Source organism: Hipposideros armiger, unplaced genomic scaffold (genome assembly GCF_001890085.2).
Source record: "Hipposideros armiger isolate ML-2016 unplaced genomic scaffold, ASM189008v1 scaffold_91, whole genome shotgun sequence".
NCBI classification, from domain to species: Eukaryota; Metazoa; Chordata; class Mammalia; order Chiroptera; family Hipposideridae; genus Hipposideros; species Hipposideros armiger.
In genome coordinates this window covers 16,659-43,410 of record NW_017731441.1, presented here as the reverse complement: position 1 = coordinate 43,410, position 26,752 = coordinate 16,659, and the positions used below count along the sequence as shown (strand labels likewise).

The window sequence follows — 26,752 nt, the reverse complement described above, 5'->3', positions numbered from 1 at the left end:
ACACTTCTTAAGGAGTGCCACAGCTTCTATCAGGCATTCACTGAATGAATTTTTTACACTCTGATTATTAAGCAAAAAAAAAATAAACCACAGAATTTCAATCTGAATGATAATTTCTGGGGAATCCATCTTAATAGAGAGTTACTGATGCATCAAATTCTGGGAGTTCATCATCACTTCCCCTTGCAAAACAGCATGTACTTAAACTATGAAAGATTTACATTTTCTCTTCTCTTTTTATCTCTGCTTTTCCCTTACCATTTAAATTCCATCGGCAATTATTTAATTATGTGCAGAATTATTATTTTTCTTCTGTTACTCCATCTGTTTGTCCAATGCCAAGTGAACTGCTGGTATTCAATAAATAAATAGACAAATACTTCTTCACTTAATTTTATATCAGGCAAATGAACACATCATCAAATTGAGAAATTGGGGTGGCTGTTTAGCTCCAGCCGAGAAAATAACAAATATTATTCTTGAAGTCATATAAAAGTAATAGTTATCTGGTTTACAAAAAAAAAATCCTTCTGGCTTCACATGTCACTGTAATCATGTACTAGTGAGATGCCAATGCATTCATTTTACAAGGAGTCTCTGAACATTTGTTTTTATAATTATATCTTTGTGTGGCAGAGCACCAACCGGGCTGAGATCTACCGCAAGGCAGAGCCAGACACCCATGTAGAAAATGAACTAGCTGAAGATGAAAGCATGGCACTCAGTGGATAATTTGTTTTCCCTGTAATGTTTAATTACAGTTTTCAATAGAAAGGGATTTTTTTCTGTATTTAATCACTGTGATATTTGAAGCTAATTAGCAAGAGACACATCACATTGCCACTTTAATAAAAAAAATCATTTGACATAGGCAATCAATGTGAAGGGGTCATTTTCAGTGAGAAACACCTAGATATCACCAAGATCCTTTGAAAAAGCAAAGATTTCCCTGACAGTGAATTAGGATTCAAGAGACCTGGGTCTTTGCCCTCCCAGGGAGGGGGCGCTGTGAATCACAGGTGTCCTCATCATTCACAGAGAGACAAAAGTGATTAAATGGAGAAGGACCAGGTTGTCCCCATGTTTCTATTTCAAGATCAGCCTCTAAAGTGAACTGTAAAATAAGAGGCTTTTCCCAAAGCTTACCTTATTGGCAAAAAAGATGTGACACTCTACTAAAGGGAAATACCTATACAACCATTTATTGATTTCACTATTTTTAAGTTTTCAGAGTAGCTTCTCCATGTTTTTGGTCAGATTTCCAGACACTTCTATGATGCAGCCTTAATCACATGACATTTGTAGAAAGATGTCAAAAACCCAGCTAAGCCAAACATTAGATTTTGGCCTTAAAATTTTGTGCTTGAGGTGGTGAATGATGATGGAAATATTATAGCAGTAATTATTTTATATGACTAAACTAACACATACAGCATTTATTTCATGAAAAGAAAGCACAGGGAAATCACCCTTTTAGATTGCTAGGAGGTTTCAAGTAGATCATACGTACATGCCTATTCCTGTAACTACTGTCATATTTGGTTGAACTTTGCATTAAGGGCTATGGGAACTTTCTTGACTCCACTGGATCAATTACATAGGTAACCAAAGTTGCATACTATCTGCCTTTACCTTTTGGTTCCTTCTTCTTGCTTGTTCCTGGCCTCCAACTTCTCTTTGTGGTAAGTAGCATTTGTTTCATTCCGGAGCCGGTCATTTTCTCTGGCAATGTCCGAAGCATTCTGAATGACCAGGGCATCATAGGTCTTCAGCCCCATGTCCTCTGTTACCTGAAGAAAGCTGTTGATGGACGTGACCTCTTGCTGTCGGATGCTTCTCTTCTGAAGCAAGTGCTGGCGTGCTAGAAATCCTCTTATAACTTCCATGTAAAAGAACACAATCATGGGTCAGTGAGAGGAGCACAAGCAAAAAACCCAGATGCACACAAACAAAAGTCACAATACATTTGTCTGTGCAGCTACAAAATAAAATATGTAACCCAGAATAAGAATTTACTAAAACATTCTAATCTTGTATTAAAAAGGATTTCTAAATTCAGCAATGATAACACCAGAGGCACAAATCCTTACACTGAATGATATTGTGCAGGTAATATAATAATAAGGCTTCCACACTTGTTTTGATAAGAGAGGCTGGACACTGATAGACTAAACTAAAGTCAGTGGGAAAGAACTAGGCCTAAACCCCAGAGAATCTGGGGGTGTGGCTCCAGCTGAACCATTCTGGGATGCACTGATTAGCTTCCATTATATCGTATTATAACAAAAGTATCTGAGGCTCCTGGAATTAGTCTTGGAAAACATCATGCACATATTGTTAACAGGACTGTGATTCAACTCCTAGAGAAACTAACGCTGCGTATAAGACTCTGGGAAGAGAGAGTGTAGAAATATAAGATATCCTTTCTGCTCTCTGAGAAAGCAGGGCTAGAAAAATGTGTAAGAATTGGTGTGGAAACAAGTGAGTGAACACACTTTGAAATTGCTAATATGTCCGGACATAAGTAAGCCTTGACAATAAAAATAATGACCACCATTTAAAGGCACTTCCCTGTGTTAGGCACTCTACTCCATCACTTAGTGCCCAAACTCAGTGGCAATTAATGTACCATTATCTCCATTTTGTACACAAAGCAAGAGAAGCTCAGTGAAGCCTTATTATAGTGTGGAAGCCTTACTATAAAAATATTTTGATGATCTCCTTCGGGTGAAGGATTTTTGCCCTTAGTATTAACATTACTGAATTCAGGTATCCTTTTTCAATATGAGATTAGAATATTTTAGGAAATCCCTGTTCTGAGTTAAATGCATCTTCCTCCAAGTAAACACAACCAGTGAATGGCAGAGTCAGGATTTAAGTCTCGGCGCTTATCAGGCCAAACGCATCCCCTTAGCCTCCGAGCATATGGGTGCGATCTGTAGCTCTGCAGAGAACAGGTCACCAGTCGGGCTGTCATAGGGCAGCATGTTTGCACTCAGTGTGAGGAAGATCTCTCTTTTAAAAAAAATTAAATCTATTGGGATGATGTTGGTTAATAAAATTATGTAGGTTTTAAGTGTACAGTTCTATAATACATCATCTGTATATTGCATTGTGTGTTCACCTCCCAGAGTCAAATCTCCTTACGTAACGTCACCATATATTTGACCCCTGTACTCTCTTCTCCCTCCCTCACCCCCACCCTTACCCTCGGGTAACCACTAAAGAAAGAACTTTCTAACAATGAGTAAATGGATCAGGCTGTCTCGTGAGAAAGGGACTCTGCTCCTTATCCCTGAGCATGTTCACAAGAGCAAAATGGCCCTGCTCATGGATGCTGTGGACAAGTGCAGGTGGAGAAACCCCATCCGGGCCTTTTGACTCTAGGATGCTGCCCCTTCCCGATTCTAAGTTTCTAAGATTAGAAGGAATTGTTCAGATTATAGGAAGATCTATAATTTCAGGGAAACACAATGTGTGTAGCGAAGATACTTTATTCTCATCGGTAGGTGAGGAAAAAAGCCTGTAAAACAGTGAGTCCCTTCAAATAGTCCATGGCTATAGAAGAACAAATGCATGGGTTATCTATGATATTCACTTTGATGCCTTTACTTGATCAGAAGGTAGGAAGCTGAACACAACTTTCCACAATTATGTCTTCAGAGGCAAGTCACATGCAGACATCTAAAATGCTTATGGCTTTTTTTTTCAGATGGCCATACTAAATGTTTAGTTACTTTGGAACGCAGCAGTGTTGAGTTTCCTGTAAAACAGTCATGCTGAACTAATCTAAAGGGGAAAAATTGAAAAAAGTACAACCAGACTTCCAGGAAGATAAAACATGGAATAAAATGCAGAAGCATTCACCATGCGATGGGCAAATTGGAAGAGAGGAGCAGAATTTAAATTGGCCTGTTTGTTTGCTCATTTTTGTTACATTAAAAAAAAACCCCTGAATCACTGACTTTTGGAAGGATGAAGGTGAGGGTATATTCAAGATGTTTTCTCTCTTGGAATACAGGGAAGGCTGATGTGGATGTGCCACACCTCTTGTGACCACCAGTGACAGCTCTTCACTGTATTCACATTCACCCAGGAATCTACTGTCCCACATCCAGAGGACACCATTTTCTTACACTTCATACTAGCAGCTTTTTAAAATTATTTAAAAAGGTTATACCAGTTGCTAAAAATTGGTATCTTTGATAAGGGACAACTAATAAAAATACATTTGCCACAAATATATATTGATCCTTGTTCTCTTTCTGCCAATTCAGAACACTTACAGCCTTCAAATTTTATTTCATACAGGACAAAATGAACATATATAGTCAGAAAGAAACTTCTATTAGGAATAATTTGAGATTAAAGTGATTACATTTAAGATTAAAAGTGACAGCTTTCTTTCCTCCAACATTTACAAAGAAAAAATGAGAACTCTTGAAAAACTGGAAATGACTCCAGATTACATAAATTTTGAGTAAATTTCATACTAGCAAAAAGTATTGAAGGAACTGTTCCAAGAGATATAAAAATCAATAATACTTTGCATTTAAGAGCCTATAATTTTAAAAATGCTTTTACATCCATTATTTCATTTATGTAATATGAAATTATGATTTTTATCTTGATGCCATTTTTTAGATCATTCTGCATTTTTATCTTTAGAGGTGAAGAGATAACGAGAGTTCAGCTCATTTCTTCTGCTTCAGGTCAGTAGGGCACAGCAACTTAATCTTTGAAACTAAATAGAAGAAAGATTTCTGGTGAGCACCCCTGATGGAAAGACAGGGCACACATTCTTCTAATTATATTTAAGGAACATTTCTGGGAAAATTTGATGCCCCATTCTATGTGTGTGTGTGTGTGTGTGTGTGTGTGTGTGTGTGTGTGTGTGTATTTATGATGTTTAATGAGATGCTCAGTTGGCTCTACAGCTAGGTAGTTAGAACACTAGTCTTGTAAATGGGGCTCTTCCCATCCCAGTTTCAGCTGAGGCTGCAAATGGAGGTTCTGATTCAAGAGGTCTGAGTTAGAGCCTGAAACTCTGCCTTTCTAACATCTCCCAGGTGGTGCTGAGGCTGGTTTGTCAGGGCTGATAGCACAAAGAGGGAATGCGAAGGCGTGGTCCCAAACAGCCCTGTGTCCCCAGCCTGTCTCTACACAGATTATCATTACCCACAGAGAAGCAAGAATTGCTGAGAGTTGAAGGTGGGTCCTCTCTTTCACCTGAGGCTCCCTGTCACTGCCCCCAACTTCCAGCCTGGTGAAGGTCGCTTCCGGAGACCACCCAGACAGCTTGCCATGTGATTCTGGAGTGTAGAGGACATAGTGGACTGTGAGGTCTGAGAGAGCTGATGGTGCCACCAGATACTAAATGCAGGGTGGCTCTGTTGGGCGCAGATGCACCTGTCAGGGTTCCAGAGTGTGTTTCTCAGGTACCAGGTATGGTTTTCAAGAGAGAGATGCCTGCCTGGACTTCTTCTTAGAGAACACATAGGCTGGGGCAGGGAGTGTCCATGGGGTGCCCAAGGGCTGAGGGGGGACTACAAGTAACCATCTAAAGGAGAGGTCTTTCCAGTTCTCAGGTGGGTAGTACAGATGAGCCCTGAAACGCACTGAACACTTGCTTGCTCCGCCAGAGTACACAGGTGCTGGTCAAACAGAGGAGCTGCCCTTGTGCTCTCACTTCTCCCTCCCCGGAGGGTCTGCTCGCACCTGAGTAGGCAGGGGTGAGGACCACACCCAATGCCCACCTGCAGGCCTGAGATTGCCAAGAGGGACGTTTTTACTTGGAATGAGATTCTGAATTTTGAGCATTACTTGGACTGGACTTGCTAAATTCTGAATGAGACTGTTGAGGGACAAGAGTGAAGCAGAATTTCTTATCATCAGAAAACGGGTCATTGGAAATTTCATGAGGGGCATGCCTGGACGAGCCCCACAGGGGCTGAAATGGAAAGAAGTACGAACAGAATAAAACCAATTTCTGCCTCCTATGAGGTGCTTTGCTTGCTTTGAACAGTTTCAAATATATCAGAGAACTAATCTCATGACAAGTTCTACCAAACACTATCATACAGATGAATTTCTCCCTTTTACCTTTCTTTAAAAAAAATTATATATATGTATAAAAGTAAATTATTAAGCAAATTAAAAATCTATTATGTGTTGTAGGTGAGGCATAGTTATGATTTTTTAAAATGTACCCATTTTTGATGGGCACTTGGGTTTTGATAAGAGAAAACTATTTGAAGTGGAATCTTTCTCAAAGTTAAAATGAAAAAAAAATGCTATCGGCTATCCAAATATTATCATCATTCCACACAGGAAAATAAAGCTAGGATTTTTCCATGGCATATGTAGAATTACATAAAATGTAGTTTGGCTAATTGGCTGTTCCAGTCTTCCAAAATCGAGTGTACTGATGGTGCTGACTGAACTGGCCTAAGGGTTTGGCTCTATAGAGGGACCTAAGTGCCACATGTTTTTTTTACCCCCATTGTGGGTTCAAAGCTACACTCTTCTTATCAGGATTAACAAACATGAATATTTGCAAGGTAGAAGATGTATAAATTATAGGATATGAATAACCCTTCTTCCAAATTGTGATTTAAGTAAAAATTTCATATAGGCTGACTACCAAATAAAGCATGAGCGGAGTCTACATACAGTGATTTAGAGACAGGTGAAGAGCAAACGAAGGCACAGGACTTCCTAAACTCCTGAAAACCCTTTCCCCAAATGCAGGGTCATGGAATGGATAGAGTGGTCCACAAAAATGTAGATCCCACTGACATTTAAACTTGGGGTACATTCAATGATTTTGTATTTCACAACTCAGAAAAGCTAGAAATGTTTGTGCATTACCTTTTTGGCAGGTGATGATCTTTCTCTGCAGCTGTAGGCACAAATCATTGAGCTGGTTGGCATGCCAGTATTTTAGAAACACTTTTCGGGCTCCCATCTAAAATGCAAACATCAGGGAAACATTTAACAGCATGAAGATGCTAAAATGATGATGGGAAAACCATCAGGAAAGAGAATTTTCCAGAAGACAATTAGAGGAAACAAAGCTTACAAAATTGATTCCAGTACATCTTCCTTATTATTTTTAACACTATTACATTTAATCACAATCCCAAAGGCTCTGTTCTAATAAACAAGGATGTTTTCTGTGTGTACACACTGTCATCAACGCCTGCAAATGACCACACACTACAGTTGTGGTCATAGCATGCAGTGCAAATCACTGACTGACTTTGACTCTCTATCATAAGATAAAACCATTCCCATAAATACACTCTCACACTCCAGAGCCAGACCCCTACCTTTCTTCTGTGATCCCTTTCTGTCCTCAACTCAAAGTAGGGAGGTTGGGTCCACAAAAAAAAACCACCCCAAAAGACCAACACAAAACGCTTTGTGGGGGGTGAAAATGTCTAACTATTACATTGCCTTGTACACCTGAGACGACTAATAATAATAATAATAATAATAATAATAATAATAATAATAAAATAATATAACACAATGCGGACACACAAAATTGTTTCATTTCAATTATTTTTTCTACAATACTGTAGGTTATAATAAATTGAATGTCTACAACTGCAATTATAGAACAACAGCACCAAAGTAAAAAGGCTCAACAAAGCCACGTATGAGCAATAATCTTCTAAATGCTTGCATAAACAGTTGTATACAATGAACATTCTTCTCTAGAATTTTTAAAAAGAAATTTTAGCATGTCACCAAATGAGTTTCTATGAAAAGCGCTAGTGGTATGCAAGCTAGTCCAAGCCTGCTGCTATTGATGAAGACAGCTGCCAAAGAAAATTCTTCAAAACACATAACAATAAGCCACATCCATGCCTTTTTAAAATAATTTCCTTGCGTGTTGTGCTTATTTTCTAAGAGTTCACAGGACCGTGGTAAGTGTGAGGCATGCCCTTCACAATGTAAGTGCTCCCAGTCGCTTAGGAGAAGCACATAAATGATTGCAGAAATGCCGGGTAAATACATGAAGTGCTTTGGAAGCTCGGAGGCGATATTCTGTGAGGTAAAGAAGAAATACTGCTTAGGCAAACCTTGTGATATGTTCATAATCATATTCGCAGCACTGGAGGCAAACAACGTTAAAATAAGAGGAAGACGAACACGTGTGCTTCCAACCATGAGCTGGGGACACTAAAATGATCACACCGAGCAGCTTATGTCATACGTCACAATGACACCCGGAGCTTGCATGTATATATAGGCCATTAGGTACTGAAAAGTTTATAGGTCAGACTTGACTTCAGAGATCTTGGCCAGAGGCAGTTTATGGACCTTTTTATACAGAAACTGAGCTTACTCCAAACATTTTGTCACTTCTCACCTTTCCATCTCACTCTCCCCTTATCAAGATCTGTTGTCATAATGAAACACACAGTTTTGCAAGAGAATCTTGCACTATGGCAGTCAGGCTAGTTAGTTAGATTAATGGCAAAAGCGCTCAACTGCTGTCCTGTTTTACAGGCCTCTGGTTGACTAGATGTTCCTCATTTAGTTTTCTTTTACTTGGCAGAAATTTGAGACAGTTGCCTGGGTGGGTGGCTACAGAGAGTTGTTACTTTTTCCCCCCATTGTATTGCCTTTCTCTCTCCCTAGTTATTTTCCATAATTCACAGTCTTTTTTTTTTTTTTTCCTTCCCGACTGTTGACTTATTTTGGCAGTCAACAGGAAGAACAGTTGGTACTGTCTGTGAGCACTGCGGAACAAATCTGTGAGACAGGCACAGGGGAGGGAGCATGTCATCTTTCTGTTCATCACCGACTGTGGTATGTTACTCATTGTGGGAAACTAAATCATAAAAGCAAAATTCATGCAAACCTGGGTTCCAAAATGAAACGCTAAAACAGTTATAGCCAGAGATGCTCCACAAATGGGTAGAATCTATAATGATCATTAGGGGAAGTAATATACGAAAGTAGCACAATGTAGGAGAAGGCCGATGGGATGGAAATAGGAGAGCTGGATTCTAGTTCTACGCCCTTACATAAATGGAGACCCTGGGTAGGAGAGAGTTGGATGCATGACTAAGTTTTCTTATAGAGAAATTTCTAGGAGCCATTCAAAAAAAACCACAGCAGGTTTATCATGAGAATTATACTAGATTTTAGAGATATAAAGGAGGTCCCGCTCCTCAAGGAGCTCATAATTTACTGGGGAAAATCAGCAGTGAGCAAATCCAGCAAGAACACATGCTCAGTGCAATGACAGAGTTATCTCCAAGGACCATCAGAGAGGAAGAGGTGGTCAAGACGGGATGAGGTAGGGTTCACTGAGATGCATGCCACCTCAGCCACTTAGTCTTGAAAGATAAGCAGGAATTTTCCAAGGTATCTAGGGATGGTAAGAAAAGTTGAATTTGGGACAGAAAAAACTAGCATGTGAAAGACAAGGAGCAGAAGACAACAAACCATCTCGGGGTATAGCTGTGTGAAGAGTAGTGAGGGAAGAGGCTGCACATATAACTGGTGGCCACATTGTGAAGAGTATTTCAGAAAAAAAAAACACGGACGTTTCACTATAAGCAATGTAGTTAAACTAGAAGACTTAAAGAGGATTGGATCTAAATTTTATAAAACTAATTATTGAAATTATATTTGAAATCTATAAAGTTCCTTTTGAAAACTCTCTGGGGAATGAATTGTTGGCCTTGGCTTTGGGAGGCAGTTGGCAAGGAGGAATGATACAATGCAATCAACAATTTGGGTTTGGAAGATCTACCACGGTTGCTTGTTGGTTGGCCAACCCCTCTTTATCCTTTACAACTAAAATCATACCCCACCTCCATTATTAGAGATTTGATACCCATTTCTCCACTTACTGTCAGGCTTTGATGACTTTCATTTGTGTTCCCAGAGCACCCTATGAATTATTCTTTATTTCTCTTATTATAGTGCATTCATATTTTTCATTATACATATATATTTATATCTCTTGAAGAAAATCAAGAGATGGCCTTGATCTTACAGTGGTAGGGATGTTGGGGGGGGGGAGGTGGATTCAGATTAGAAACGGAATATGAGGAACTGTGAAGTCCTGGTATGAGTCATGAGATGGATGATAATGTCTTCAAGGATGAAAATAAGGACAGTGAAAACATAAGCCAGACCCTAAAATCATTCAGCAAACTGGAAGTAAGTCATGGAAGTTGGTAAGTGGTGGAAATAAAAGCGGAGTGAAAATGGTCCAGAAATGGTATAGACATAAGACATAAAGTTGGGGAGCAATGATTTAGCTGACCCCTCTCCTCCACTGAAGAAATGGAAGTGAGAAAAAGTGAAGCCTTATAATATAGTATTTCCAGGAAACAGCCTGTTTTTAGTTCATATATGGAGGCTAAATTAGAAGGGGAGTATATACAGGAGATAAAGTAGATTTTTCTCATGATATATTAGAGATTCCATAGGACCTGACAGTGGGTGGTTAAGAAGTTGTATGAGTGTTTCACATGGCAGATCTGTATGTCAGTCCAGACTTGGAGACAGAAAAATGAAGCTCATTGGGGTAACGGCAAAGAAGGAGCAGGGAGGGCACATGAGGCACAGGGCATGTGACAGGGCAGGTGGAATGCTAGACAGGTAGACACATGTAATGGCAGCCGGAAGGACAGGCCAGTTCCCAAAGCTCCTAGCGAGTTTTTGGTGTAGTTAAGTCCATGAAAGTTATCCCTGCACAGGTAAACCAAGGGCTCTGAAAATGAGGAGGGCTACTGGGTTTCTGATTGAGTAGGAGGAGGAGAGAATAAAATTCTGAATCTACATTACAAGTATCCTGCTAGACATAGCTAAAGACTTCATGGAAATGGCTGGGTATTGTGCTGCCATCACATTCAGATAATTTAAAAAGTTCTTCACTCAGCTATTCGGTATATTTTACAGTTATCCAAAGGGCTGATTCATTATTTCATATTCATTCATTTATTCATTCATTTATCCATTCATTCATTTTATTACCATAAAACTTATTTGTGGATTGACAATATTTGGAAATGCTCATTGAAAATGTTAACATTCGTTTGACTTTGCTGGTCTTTTAGAGATGTTATGTTTGTAGTTAATTCTCTCCTGAAAGAATAAAATTAGCCCTTTACTACTAGTATTTTGAATTTCTTTCTTATAAACTATTCTTTTTTTTTTTCTTTCTTGGTTTTGTGTTCCTCTGCGGTATTGCATATTCTTGTTTTTTTTTTTTTTCCAAGATTTTTATTGGGGAATTGGGGGAAGGGGAACACTCAAGTTGCTGTCCTTTTGTTCTTCAGTCTAGTTGTGGAGGACATTGCTTCACTGGCCCAAGTTGACACCATCATTGCGCTCTTCCCGGGCGAGGCAGATCAGTCGCCAGCTTCTGGACGGCTGCTCACTGCGGCTGCTGGCTGCTCACGCTGGCTGCTGGCTACATACGGTAGCCCATGGCAACCCACTGCCACAGGGGCTGCAGCCTACGCCATCGCAGGCGACTCACAGCAGCCCAGCTCCAGGTTGAGCTGTTGTTCAGCATCTTAGCTGTAGAGGGCAGTGTCAATGGCCCTCATCTGTGGGATCCGAACCGGGGCCCTCTGGCGTCCCAAGCCAGCTCTTAACCAACGCGCCACTCAGCCAGCCCCCTTATAAACTATTCTTAATTATGAATTTTAGTCCTTAAGTCCTCTGCTATCACTGATGCCGAGGATTAGTAGGGCATAAGTCTAGGAAATTTTACTTATCACGAAAACCCAGACAAGATCACATGAATTCTTAATCTGTAGGAATTTACATTGTCTATTTTTTTAAATTAGTTTCAGGTGTACAACACAGTGCAATAGTTATACTTTTCACCCCTCAAAGTGACAACCCCTTTTCCCCAATCTGCTGCCCCATTCGCCTCTCCCGATAGCATACATATCTATTACAATTCCCTTGACTCGACTCGCACACGGTACTCCACGTCCCATGACTATAGTTGACATACAATATTATACAACATCAGCTTCAGGTGTACAGTGCAGTGATCAAGCCTCTACCCCATCCATGAAGTGGTCTCCCTAACAAGACATGTGACCATCTGATACCCTACAAAATATTTACAACATTATTAATTATATTCCCTGAACTCTTTCATATCCCTGTGACAATACTGTAGTTGTCTATTAATGATGTGGACTAGAAGAAAAATGTTGCCCATTTTAATTTTTCTATGGAACAAATTCACATAAAGTTACTCTGTATCAGTGCCTTAGAGTTCTATACAAAATCCAACAAATTAGAATTCATCTGAATGAAACCAAATGTTCAGATCACCTACATTCTTGATTTTGGTTGCATTCTCTTATAAAAAGAGAAAAGGAGAGATTGAAATGTTCTCCTACTGAGCCTTCTCCCTGTGCACTGCCTAGACGCAGAGGGTTCTGATCTGAGATTGAAATGTGAATGTCATTCTGACTCCTGTAAAAGTAAACCATCTGTGAATTACAGTCGTCACTATTTTTATTAGAAAACCATTAGTTTTTTTTGGGGGGGGAGTGACAGATTTTAAAAGATTAAACAAAATTGTCATTGATGACTTCAAAAGCTTTAATTGCTGCTACAGCTTTCAGGGGGTGTTTTTAGAGGTGCAGGCTGCAAGAGCACAGACAACTGCTGAAACAGCAGTTGCGGTGGAGTGTAGGTGGCCTGGAGGCTGTATAAGAGAGATACTGAGGGAGCCTGTGAAGATCCGCTCCTGCTCCTCCTCCTCCTCTCCCCCCCCTCCTCCTCTTCCTCCCCCCCTCCTCCTCTTCCTCCTCTTCTCTTCCTCTTTTTCCTCCTCATCATCACTGATTGCTGCTTCCAATCATAGAAGTGCAGAGAGGAGGTTGGCCAAGCTTAAGCACAGAGGTTGTGGAGGGGTAGACAGACCTATGCTGTTTCCATGGCAACCCCAGGATCCCACAGGAGGTGCACATTACTGGACTCACCTCTTTAGGGATGTCCACATTCGACCACCCCTCACTCTGGAGAGATCTTCCTAAACATTGATCTCATTCCATGACTTTTTTCTTAAAATGATTTAGTTGTAGATCATTTTCAGGATAATGTTCAAACTTTTAATATTTATTAGACTTTCTACAATATGTTTCTTTTTGAAAGCATTCTTATTTATTCTGAAACCATATCATATCGCTTGCTGTTCCAAAATGGGAACTTGTTTTTCTCCTCTGGCTTGACATATTCTATTTCTTTTTCCTCTACTTTTCTCTAAATCATCAACTGGACAAGCTCCTATTCATCCTTTAAAACACAGATGGTTTGGTGAACTCTGAGTATAGCATGTGCCATATAATAATGAATTCATTATAATAGTATATCTGTCACTAATGTATCTTGTATATATCTCTATAATACCACTGAATTCCTAGTTTTGTCATTATTTGTATACCTATCTGAATATTCAACTTGATGTGAAATGTTTGTGGGCTAGGATAATGGTGGGAAAATACAAAGGTCATAAGTTACATATATTAAGGTGAAAGAAACGAATGTCAAAGAAATAATAAAATGGAGAAAAAATTTCAAAGAAAGTGATTTTAATGGACACTAGCTACAACATGAACTCAGATATATTTTTAAAAAATCATTTAATATAATGAAATCTTAAAAACTAAACCTGGTTGAACTATTTGAATTTATTCATTTTATACAAGTTGCATCTAATGCAATTAAATAATGATGTTAAATTTCAATTTTTGGTGCCAACCCAGTATTGGTATAAGATTATTGCAAACCCAAATCTAAAATGCACCTCATCTTCTAACACTTTACCAACTCTTCAATTCACTTGCCTACTACCTCCAATTTATCAATCTTCCATAAACCTTCAATGATTCCATACTACCTGTAAGCGAAAATGCCTACTTCTGGGTTTAGCATTAAAAGCCCTCCATAATATAACCTTTATTTATCTCTGAAGAGCTAACACTTTACTCCTCTAAAAGAGTTGTTGTTTGCTGTTATTTTATCTTCCTACATGCTTCTTGAGAACAGAAAACCTATGTGGAACTTCTGTAGTTACTATCAAGAGCCTATAGCATTCTTATGCACAGAGTTCTCACTGAATAATGTTACTATTGTTCTCAGTGTTACCTCAGATGCATTCCTATATATCTATGCCTATAATTATTGGAATGTTTGTATTAATAATTACTACAGATTTTATCTTAATGAGAAATAGTTTATTGTGAATGCTTATTTTTTGCTTCAAAAATGCATTATTACTGATACAAAGTTGATGTTTAAAAATTTTAATCTCTCTTGCTCTAAAAACAGCATTATTCTAATAAACATTTCCCATTTAAAGACAAGATATATAAGATCACAGTCGCATTAAAATAGTCATCTTCTCTGGGTGGTGAAAACAGAATGCAATATACAGATTATATATTATAGGAATGCACACTTGAAACCTATATAATTTTACTAACCAGAATCACCCCAATAAATTTGATAAAGATAAAAAAGTAGTCATCTTCTTTCACTATAATATTAGCATTCCAAAAAAATGCCCTGGTATTTCATAAAGTGCCTTATCATGTAAATCTGTTCCCAGTTTTTCAAACAGCTTTATTGATGATGATATGAACAATACACTCTTTTTTTTAAAATGTGATTTGATGTCTCTGTCACTCTGCCATCAGACTTGTTTTCCTTTTGGCTGATCTGAGAATATCACTATTCTCTCAAATACTATTATTTCTACTGTTACCATGCAAAGCACTTTCTGTACCTATTAGGTAATCTCTTCCAAATAGAACCAGCCCCCAAGCCCTAACATTTATTTCCATATGCATGCTATGAACAGTCCTTCACTCAGTCCTGGTTCTATATCATTTTCACATAGCTCTCAAGTGCACTGTATCTTATATCTTTCCTGATTTTCCTTGTCTCACATTTATTTATCCATTGAACCTATCATGCGTCTGTTCTAGCCATCTATTTACTCATCATCCATCCATCCATCCACCCACCCAATCACCCACCTACCCACTCACTGACCCATCCATCTATCCATTAATCCATCCATAAATCAAACATTTGCCAAAGGCCTTCCTGATACCAGGCACTGTGCCAGGCTCTAGGACCACAAGGATGAACAGAATACCTCTATCCTTTCAAGAAGTTCATTTAAAAAAAAAACCATTTAACTAAAATTCATCTTTTCAAGGCTGACTTCACCTATTTCCCCCATTTGCTTCTTTGATTTATTAAGTTTCTAAGGATGACCATTACTTTGTGTGTGTATAATTTATTATTACTATTTCAATATTTTGTATTTTCAAGGTAGCTTTGAAAAACAACTAAATAGAAATACTCTAATGTTCAACTTGGCTCTGAATGTACTTTTAAACATCCTCAAAGGACACATTTATACTAAAATACAAGTTCTCTTTGTTATAAATAGACTATTCTTGAAGTTTAACTTCAACATAGAAAAGATAATTATAGCCATACACATCTAACAGAGCACTGTATCTTCTCGTATTTGAAGAAGGTGGTTTGGCTTGAATTACATATAATTATAGGTTAAGAAAAATTAATTACTCTCACCTAGAACATTATGACCTGTACAACAAGCAGCAATGAATAAAAATGACTATTTTGAGCTTACTAGTGAATTGCTCACTATGTGATGCTATATATTATTTCATTATGGAAATCATATCAATATGCTCAAGAGCGCTTAAAAAAACAATTCTCTCCCAAAGTGACACATTGTGAAAAGCAAATCCAAGCCAAACCCAAATAAGACTGATCTGCTTCAAAATCAAGGAAGAAAGTGCACTGGGTAAGTTAATATATCCATTTAAGAAGCACTTTTAGTCTTTCTTCTTAACAAAATGGCCTCAATAATGTCAATAATAATTACTTGCCTCGTGGAATGTGCATGTTATAAATGATTAACAGCAGCATAAACATAATGACAGCCCATTGCACTCACTGGGGCATCTATAGACACCTATGCTGGTAGCCCTTTCACCGCTAGCACCTGCTGACTTTCTGCCATCTACGTATTTTGATGTTTTCTTTATTTCTAAAAATATGAATGCTTACAGCATTTCATCCTGGGCATCTATGTTGTTCCCCCTTAGGAGTATTTTTAGATATTAAAAATTACATAGCTTTCCTAATTCTCCAAATATTTGTCCTGTGGTGTGTTCATATTTGCTTTGAGACGCATCTACGTTTATTTTTGTGAATTATCTTCTGCTTTCAACTCCATATTTTGTGTAGCAAATGCACATTTGTTAATAAGAGCTTGAGCATATTCCTGACCTAAATTAATATTTTGGTTTTAAAGGCGGTCCCAACTCTCCAAATCAACACGGTTGAATAGGCCTGTTTATTGAAGGCCCCTGTGATCTCTCTTGTCCATTCTCTAGTTCACTGACCCTCCTTGTGCTATCGGCCATCACTCTATCTTGGGTGGGTGACTACGTTAGTTTGTTAACTGTTTTCCCACCTCCAGTCTCTCCAACAATATCAATTTTTTTTCATGTTTAAAGCATAAATCAGATCATGATACCACCCTCTTTAAAGCTATTGATGGCGTCACATTGAACTTCAAATGGGACATTGTACTTTGACTCACATAAGTTCCCATCATTCACAGAGGCTCCGGCCTCTGTTTGCCTCTAATCATCTATTCTTAACATGGTGATTCTGGCCCCAGAGGGTGAAACTGGTTCTGGACGGGCAATACATAAATAAATAATAAATAAGCCTGAGCTATTACAAGGTTTGTGGCCTATAATAGGTGCTTAATAAGGGCTTGTTGAAGAACCTCCATTTTTTTAGTAGTTGTTAAGAGACACACATTGATGAGGCGGATTGATTGTTGAAGGGCCACAAACCACTTTAATAACTAAGATTCTCCCCACCCAGTACTAATTCCTTAGTAATTCTCTCATTAGCTTTTCTCCTTAGTGGGGAAATATGAAAAAATAAAGGTGGGGAGACACTGCTCTTCTCCTCAGCCAGTTCTCAGTGCTCCCACCATCCTGCTCCCATCAGTTCTCTCAGGCTGCCTCTCCCTCCGGGTCTGGGCACATGCTATTCCCACCCCCAGACCCTGCTGCCCTGTCCTGTCATGTGACTGGGTCCTTCACATCCTTCCGATCTCAGCCTACATGTGTTCCTCTTGGAGGTGTCCTTTATGACCACTGCCCTATATAAAACTATGGCCCCTCTGTTTCACTGTCACAGTGTCCTTGCTGGTTCCCTCCCAGCAGGGATCCTAACCTGTAATTATTTATCTGTTTACTGTTCATGGTCCCACCCCAACCCACTAGAATGTAATCTCTGCAGAAGCCGGGCATGTCTTTCTGTCTTCATATTGCATCACGATTGCCTTGCGTAATTTCAGGGACATAAATGGGCACTCAGTAAATGCTTGCTGATTCGATCACTCAACCTGGAGTCAGAGAAAGTTAGATTGAGTTCTAAGAGATGAACATTGGATTAGGAATAGGCATAGCCAGTTTTTACTTAGCAATTGTTAACTGCCAGATATTATACTCAGCCTTTTGCGTAATGAAGCTGCAAGGAAAAATATAAAATTACTTTAAAGGGAGGAACTATCACATATGTCAGCGAGGCTTGATTGTGGATACCTGTATTTCCAAAGACAAAATGTGATAATAAGTAGGATGTTTGTTTATTCATTCATGAAACAAATATTGGTTGAGTGTCTACTCTGTGCCAGGCTCTGTAGGGATGTGACAGTGAATGAACACACACACACAAACACACACACACACACACCACATATGAAAATATATAAGAAAAAGAGAGGTGTAATATTTGTCCTCATAAAGTTCAGAGTGACCAGCCACTTGGTCTGACATGCTGACCAAGAATCAAACATCTGTAATATTATTTTTAAAAACTGAGTGAGTCAATACACACAAAACATTTGGAGTAGTTGTCTAGATAGATCGGATCATGGGTGATCTGTACTTTCTTCTTTATTTTTCTCTATTTTCCAAGTTTGTTATGAACAATAAATGCTACTTTGTTAACAAAAATGTTCATACATATGGGTGTGTATGTGCACATTTATAGTAATTTCTAGTTATAATGCACATAGCACCAAGAGATACTCCTAGATCCCTAATATCTATTATTTGCAACATTAATAATTCCAGAGAAAGAGAGGAATATGAGAGAAAGAATAATTTTATAGGCTATTTTCTCACTTGTACTTATAGTTGATTTATGAAGTGCTCCTTGAGTAATCAAACAAAGGTTATAAACCATTAATTGACTCTACTAAGACCCAAGGGCCCTAATACAATTGTCTTATCTTAGAAGATGTAAAAAAAGTAAAGCGTGCTTAAAACTTTAACAATTTCTTGCTCTTACTTTTATTATCTTTTCTCCACTGTACTATTTTAGATTAATGAAATAATAAATCTTTCATCCAACTGATTTTATTTAATGGTATGGGAAAATGTTAATCTTGCAGTTCTCAGAACTGTAAGAATGAATCCTTCAAAGACCATACATTTTATAGAGACACAATGAAATCTAGGCTATTCTTTCAAAAATATATTAGAAGATGATAAAGAAATTATTGTAACTTTTTGTTAGTGAATGAACACAAACAGAAAAAACAGATTTCCCTAAAATTTGGGGTTTGTCCATATGAGCACTGTTATTTTTTTTTCATCTTCAGTCTCTCTCTCTCTCTCTCTCTCTCTCTCTCTCTCTCTCTCTCTCTCTCTCTCTCNACACACACACACACACACACACACACACACACACACACACACACACACAAGTATCATATCAGTAGGGTAGTTGAAATGAAGTTGTAATCTCATTTCTTACTTCCTGTGTATAAAATCTTGAATAAGTTACTGAAAGTCTCCCTATGTCTGACTCCTCATCCTTCAAATGTTAGAGGATCTGTAAAATCTCTCTAAGGTTATAATATAAATTTCTCCTTCCTCCATTTCCAGTAGAAGATCTCATGAGCACCTGCTTCTAAGGGACAACACGGGATACTCCTTTTTGCCTGTCCACAAAGCTTCCCCCACCCCAAAGTTCAAGGAATCCGTTTGAAACGACAGTGGAATGGATGGCCGTGACAGCGTTCCTATGTGGGGCCAGCCTGTTCCCCGGTCCTGACTTTCCCGAGCTCTGCGAGAGTCTGTGTTCCGAAGCGGCACCCCTGGCGTCGCATGAACCGACACTGACAGATTTGTTTCTCCGTTCGTCATCCCTCCAGATGGCTTTAAATGAATATAGCATTCAAATAACTACACAGAAGAAAGCATCCTCTAACCAGTTGATTCATATAAAATGTGTGAAAATCAGATTATACCATTTATTTTTCCACTTAGAATTAGTTTCAAAAGTTTTCACTTTACATAAATGACATAATATGGCAAAGCGAGCAAGTTCCACATGGCCTGAAGCGCCTGCCAGTCACTTCCCTAGGGCTTGGGGGAAATCGGGGTGGAAAGGGTTTGATGAAATGTACATAGTTCCGGAGGGATTATTTTCAATTACCTTAAAATAGGACTGAACTAAAAATACAGATTCAGATAAATAAAACACCGGAATAATTAAAAAGAAACCAAATAGCAGAAGATTAATAATTAGGGGCTTAAATGAACTTGTTTTCAAACTATGGCTTAATTCAAAGTATTTGGATTTTTTTCCCACAAATGAAGTGATCCACAGATTCTTTGTTTCATAAAGAAAAATATAATATATCTGGTGAGACAAAAAAACAGTACTGAAAGTTACTCAGTCAGGTATAGTCTACTCAGATCATTTCAAGAACTTGCCAATCCGCTTTAAACAACTTATTGAGATTCTGCTTTGAAATAAGGATGAAGCTCTGACCATATCTTTTAAATATGTCATTTCATTGTGCACATGAACAAGAAACCGCCACCAAGTAGGACTCATTTCCAGCCACTGTTACATGCTGATTTCTTCCACTTTTTTTTCAAAATAAAACCAACTTATGTAAAAGCAGTGATGCTGAGTATGTTAAGGGAATAGCAACATGAGTGAGTTTGTGAAAACTTGTGGTTACCTGTTGAAACCATGTAAAAAGAAGGCTGACTATTCCTTCAAGAAGTAAGGGCTAGTGGTGTAAAATATACAATAGGTTAATTATTATTTGAAAGCAAAAGTGCTTTAAAGCAAAACACAGCGTGAGTTATTTTTTTTCCACAAATGCTTAAAATAATTAATTTGACCCTATACATTATTCTTGAATTGTATTTATGTAGTGGTTGTAAATTTGAAAAATTATTTTCAGTTAGAGAAGTAATGCATGAACACATGTACCTTGTAAACATAGATGTAAGCCAAATTCAATTTAACTGTCATCTCAAAATAATTGTTAGGTATTTGTTGTGAATGATTCTAGATTTCTCATATGTCTATGTATCCATATAAAATATATGGTTTAGTAGATTCTTATGGACAGCAGCTCATGTATTGGCCCAGCGTATGTGCACAAAGAAACTACTGTGCATCTTTCTCTGTCCCCTATGCTGGAGATACAGTAGGAAATGGACAGACACAAATCTTTCCTGTAGCTTACGTGCTAGTGGAAAAAAGACAATCAAAGACTTCGTAGAAGATGTGCAATCTAAGGAGTAAGAATAAAGCTGAGAAGAGCGAGTGGATGCTGCAATGAGTTGAAGAAAGCTATGTGGTTAGCGAGCAAAACCTGGCAGACTAGCACACTGGATGGATTAACCAAACAGCTGAATAAGACTGTTCTCAAACTGTCATTGATCAAGTAGTGAATTGGATGCAAGTATTAATCCTGCCTGACTCACATCTCAACCAGTACCACCCATAAATTGTCTTCCAGCCCTGAAATTTCTTCTGGACAGCCTGCTTCTGGGTAGCATCATGTCTTTCCTCTCAGGATTAGAATTGATAGTAAACACTGTATAAAGTCAAATATTTCTTCACTTGATTCCAGTTCTTCTTCTTCTCATTTTCTTCCTATCCCTTCCTCCTTTCTCTTTCTCCTTTTCTTTCCAAGATGCAGTTAGAAACTAGCATCCAAAAGTGCTGTGCTATTTAAGGGTCATTTGGCCGACAGTTTGGGTAAGAAAGATTCTGATCAGAATCCGGGAAGCAGTCAGCTTGTTTTTCCTTCATCTACTGGGTGAATTATAAACATAAAAAAAGACACTAACTACAAGAAGCAATCTGCTCAGAGTAATAAAGGAATATATAAATGCCTTTGATCAAAGCTCAAACTGTGATGTATAGTCTATGCCTTTCAAGTTGTTATCTGAATAAAAGGACTTTAGATAGTTACATTAAAAGATATAGATCGAGTTAAATGCAGTGGAAAGTACAGAGCATAGCAAGGCCTGGGTGCTGGTCTCAGCAAAGTGGCCTTTCTACCGAAACTAAATATTAACTACACCTAATATTTTGATCATTATGCTGATCTCTAAAACTCTATTTCCTCATATTTAAAATGAGGTCATTAACTGTTCACCCTGCCGACTTCCCTTTTTCTGCATAGTTGTTATTAGGGTTAAATCAAATAAAGCAAAAATCTCTGAATAGTTGAAACACATTCTTTATAAGAGTCATTACTTATGAAATATTAAAAATCCCACTGCCTCACATAAGGACTCCAAACCCCCAATTATGTAAAGAATAAATAACACATATGGATTGATAAACAAATGCTACAGCGTCACAGGTCAGATGTCTCTAGCCTCATCTGAAACAGAATGAATTGCTGGTGTTCAACACCATTTATGCAATTGCTACAAAGTATAGAAGTGTGAAAACTATGGATTTAGAATCCTGTGCTGGTGACTCAGAGGCTGTACTGAACAGGGTCTGATTAATATCAAGTAGAGATGAAGAAATCTCATAAGATCTTCAAGACCCATCAGAGTAATGATAAAAGGATCAAAGTTTTAGTTAAGAGAATTGAATTTTTAGCTAATACTCTATATAGGTTCACACAGCAAAAGATGACTCCAATCAATTCTATATTCTAGCATTACTTTAAAAATAGGGAAAAGTATAACTATTAATTAATGCTAACCATTCAGAGCCAAACGATGAACAATGACTGCTTAATAGAAACATATATTGTAACCCTTAGCAATTTGGGAATCATGCTACAGATATAATAACCATCCATTAGGACCTTATTGTTGTTTCAGACAGTGCCTATTTAATCCTTGTCCTGATTAACCACCAGGAAGAGAGTGATAGCAACTGTTCCTACAACTATCAACACATTTCAAAAAAATGTTTTGTTTTTGAAACTAAGGAGGCTGGCTTCCCAGGTCAAGAATAAATGAACACACACACACACACACACACACACACACACACACACACACACACGGTGCCAAAAAAATGTATATACATTTTAAGAAAGGAAAAAACTATTAAAACTACAATAATATATACCGATAACAAAAGATGAATACAAGTCACATTTGACTTCTGCAACTACAATAGGTGCTCATAGTGGTTACCATCAGCGTCCAGTCACTTCTGATTACAGCAAGCTACTGCTTGAGCAACGTTGACCAAAGTGTCCACTTGTACACATATTTTTGGCACCTCCGGTAAATATATATAGATTTTGCTCTCTAGTATAAAGGTGAATTATGAATAAGCTTAATTTTTGTGAGGTGAATGATTTGTCTTATATGATAAAGTACACAACATGCTACATTTTAGAGAAGCTGAAGAAAGCAGTCTTTTCTAACTATTCATTAAAGCAGTCTTTTGCTATTCAACGTAAGCACACATGCTCAGCAAATGGATACATTTCTTTTTCTTTTTTTCTCCCCGTCTTTTTAGGCTCCTATTTTAGGGAGTAGGGGAAAAGTAGTAGTACAATGAAATGGGGGCTCTTTCCTTTTTTTTTTTTTTTTAAATTTTGATGCATGATTTCAAATCCCAAAGTGTGTTTCAATTTCATGCCATCCTCAGTTGCAATTATCCTAGCACACGCAGAAATGTGGAAGGAATGATGACTGCCCGCCAGTTTGTCCGCCAGTCTCCCTGCACATTCGACCTGATGCACCACACAGGTGTATCAGAACTGACGGCTAGCAGGTATCGTGGTAACCGCCAGTCACTTAGTGGAATCATTATTCCAGACTCCCTCACCTTTTATCTAGAACTCAAGTTTCTTTCTCAATATTAATTTTTATAAAATATTCTTATATGCGAGTATTCTCTAAAGAAAAAATACAAGAAAACCTTAGTGTTACTTATTTATGAACCACGGCCTCCAAATGCTTAACAATGTCAGCAATGATTCAGTTGAAATGACTTGTTACCTACAAGCTTGAAAAACAATTCTATATGTGGCCCCCACATCTTATGTCATTGACTTCAGAGTCATTAGCTGACATCACTCTGTGTTAGTAATTCCTCCTTCCTGCCTCGTTTTTTATCCAATCTTTTGGCACATCCATGCATCCATGACTACTACAGATTGTGTAAGCTGCCTCCTTCAGACTGTTATTTAAAGTTCAACTCCATTATTAGTTTAAAAAAAAAGGGGGAAAAAGATGGGGTGGCACAGACAATTAAATCATTATTCATCAATGCTAAAATTCTAGGTTCTGAGTTCCCTGTCATAGAGGAATGAGTGTGCTAGTGCCAAGCCAGTATTCTCTACCTGTTTGCATTGACTGAGCCACCTTCAGAAACATTCAGCAACTCGGAGCCTTCTGTTCCTGTCATTTCTGAAGTAAATACCTTGGTTTTGGTCTCATCAATGATCACATATTTTCACTTGTAGGTGCTCTCCCTACCATTTGTTTAAAATGAGATTTATATCTGCTTCCCACCAATTGTTATGTTTTGCCAAAGCTCTTTGCCCACCACGCTCTTTGCCACCGAAGCACTTTCGGTTGTTTTATAGCTAGCAACTTCCAATAATTCCTGGACTTCATTCTGTTTCCCATTATTGCTCCAATATTACCTTTCCAATTGCTTTTAAGTTTCAGACCTCCTCTCCCTAACACTAGTCATGAATGGCATACTGACACTGTGTAAGGTATTAAACAAAATCTAGAGCTGCGCCCTACTGGCTCTGGGGAGCACTTCCTGTGCTGTTTATTCTGTCTCGTTACTTCCTTCTTTTGGAAGTCCAGGTATTCCTTCAGTGGGACCCTGGGCTCTGCCAACCAAAGAGACCACAGGACATAAGTAAATGTTTCCAATCATGATGATTTTGCCATTACATGAGGTTGAAAGGACAGTGACATTTTCAGTGTGTGGCAGGCGAGAGGCAGGGCCAAGAGAAGCAGACAAAAGGAGCCTCAATAGGACTTGACAAGCCTGGGAAGTATGGAGCTAAAGAACACTTGTGAGATGCCACCTAGGAATCAATAAAATCAATGCGCAGGCCTCACAGTTTGTTTTTTTTGGCGTTTGCTACCTTTTAGATCCTTCAAAAAGCTTTCCTGACAACGTTTAAATCTGCGACATGGGCCAGCTGAGTGGGGCTTCACGAATGCACTCCTTGTCAGTACAGGAAAAGGAGCCCCTTGGCTTCCCTCAGTGTTTGCTGTGTGTTGCTAAAACTGGGGAATCAGACTGATGCGTTTCCAGGGAATACACTTAGTGTCTCGCCTTGCCAAACACATCAAAGCAATTTGTTTTTGCCAGTGAGAGTCTGGTGGCTCCCCACAATGACTCAGCTCACTTATTTAAAATCCTAAACTGGTATGTTAGTAGCTTGTAGGTCACTAACCTGCCAGCCTTGTAATTTACACTGCTGGAGAACAAGTCGACATTTCTCCTCAGCAGACAATTTCTTCTTCTCGCCAGGGAGTGTATCCGCCAATGGCTTATACCTGCGAAGAGCAGCAGGGACATGAAAGCGATGACTGAACTCATCAAGCAAATGATTATATTCAACAGAGTTGTCTTTATTATACGGTTTCTCAAATTTTCCTCCATTCTTAATTTATGCCATGAGTCCCCCCAATACTCCATCCATTGTGCATTTAACAGCCAACTGAAATAACACAACTTTTGCATGAAAAATGATTTTTTAAAATGAGTCAAATATACTTTTCAATCCTTTAATGTATGTTTATCATGGAGCGATGCAAACCATTTATCAAACAAAATGTTAAAAAGGAAGAAAATTAATATATTAGCTTATATTTAAATATTTAGAATGCTCTTAAAAATACACCTTTTAAAAAAATTCCAGAGCATTCTTTATTCTTTGAGAGTGAATCTAGATGTAATTGGAATCTATAATAAAGGAATATCAAAACATCCAGAATTCTTATTTAAGTGAGAGGCAGAGTAGCTTCCTCCCCATATATTAGATAACTGAGGATTTTAAATCTTCTAGAAGCACACTTTATTTTGTTTTGGAAAGTTCCTTCAAATTATTATATTTTATTCTCTAGATAAAATTCATGGCAATATAGTTCTCTATAGGTTTTTTTTTTTTTTAAAATCTTTCAAGATTACCTCACCCTTTAAAAAAATCTATTTAAAATTTCCCTTTGCACTTAAAGCATTGACACTAACATGTACGTAATACTGCGTTAGGAGGAGGAGGCGGAGGAGGAGGAAGAGGAGGAGGAGAGGGAGAAGAAACAAGCACAGTCTGTGCAATCACATCCCGCTCATTATGGTTATGATTCTCATGTTGGGCTGCTCTGGGAATTCAATGCCAAAAGCTAAATCACCTGAGTTTTCTGTGGAATACCTTAGTGTTTTATCTAAAGTTTGCTGCAGCAAATTCAGCACCTTCTAAGATTGAGTGTTTTGTTTCCTTAGGGCAACTAAGAAAGGAAGTAGATTGCCTAAACATCTTTATTTACCACCCTTCCTCCACGCAAGCACTGAGGGTGTTGGGCCAGTCCCACTGGCAAGCCACATCAGATTTATACACACTTCTTTATTTCTGCAAGCACTGCAGAGATCAGGCGCACAGCATATGGGCCATGCCGCAGTAATTATGGGTCTTCCATATAATGCAGGCTGAGAAAATATACCTATTTGACTTTTTTCAGTAACAGACATTTATCTCCTTTCTTATATCCTTAACATTGCCATGAAAACTCAGTACAGATGCTCCTCGACTGACTGATGAAGTTATGTTCCAATAAACCCATTGTAAATTGAAAATGTCTTAAGTCAAAAATTCACTTAATACACCTAACCTACAAAACATCATAGCTTAACCTAGCCTACCTTGAACGTGCTCAGAACTTACATTAGCTTACAGATGTGCAAAATCATCTAACATAATGAATCTATAGTAGGGTACCAGTTGTTTACCCTCGTGATGGTGTGGCTGACTGGGGGCTGTGGCTCTTTGTTGCTGCCCAGCAACACACGCGAAGTATCGGGCATATCGATAGCCTGGGACAAGATCACAATTCAGATCCTGAAGTTCAATTTCTACTGAATGTGTCTTGCTTTGGCACCATTGTCAGGTTGGAAAAGCTGAACCATCGTTAAGTTGGGGACCATCTGGATATTGTTTCTCCTGGATTGAGAATTGTCATAATCTTCCCAACCATGAGTCAGACAACATAAATATATCAACATCAGTAACAACCTTTCCTTCTCATGTATAGATTTTTGCTCATGTGTCAAACTCAGGGTACAAGAGAGTTTAAAAATAGCAAGTAACAGAGACTGCACACAAAATTGTAGCGCCAGAGGCAAGGATATAAAA

General features: G+C 38.3%; 1 protein-coding gene across 1 annotated transcript in view; it reads right to left on the bottom strand.

The window, feature by feature from the left end:
• LOC109383909 (unconventional myosin-XVI-like) overlaps positions 1-26,433 on the bottom strand; it is a gene marked incomplete at its 5' end in the record, with an annotated part of 103,610 nt that extends 77,177 nt beyond the window's left edge. The window contains 4 exons of the mRNA XM_019644752.1: positions 1,633-1,879; positions 6,871-6,967; positions 24,797-24,899; positions 26,295-26,433. Coding sequence (XP_019500297.1) covers positions 1,633-1,879; positions 6,871-6,967; positions 24,797-24,899; positions 26,295-26,433 — 586 coding nt within the window. The remainder of the gene's footprint in view (positions 1-1,632; positions 1,880-6,870; positions 6,968-24,796; positions 24,900-26,294) is intronic.
• Between the last annotated feature and the right edge of the window lie 319 nt (positions 26,434-26,752).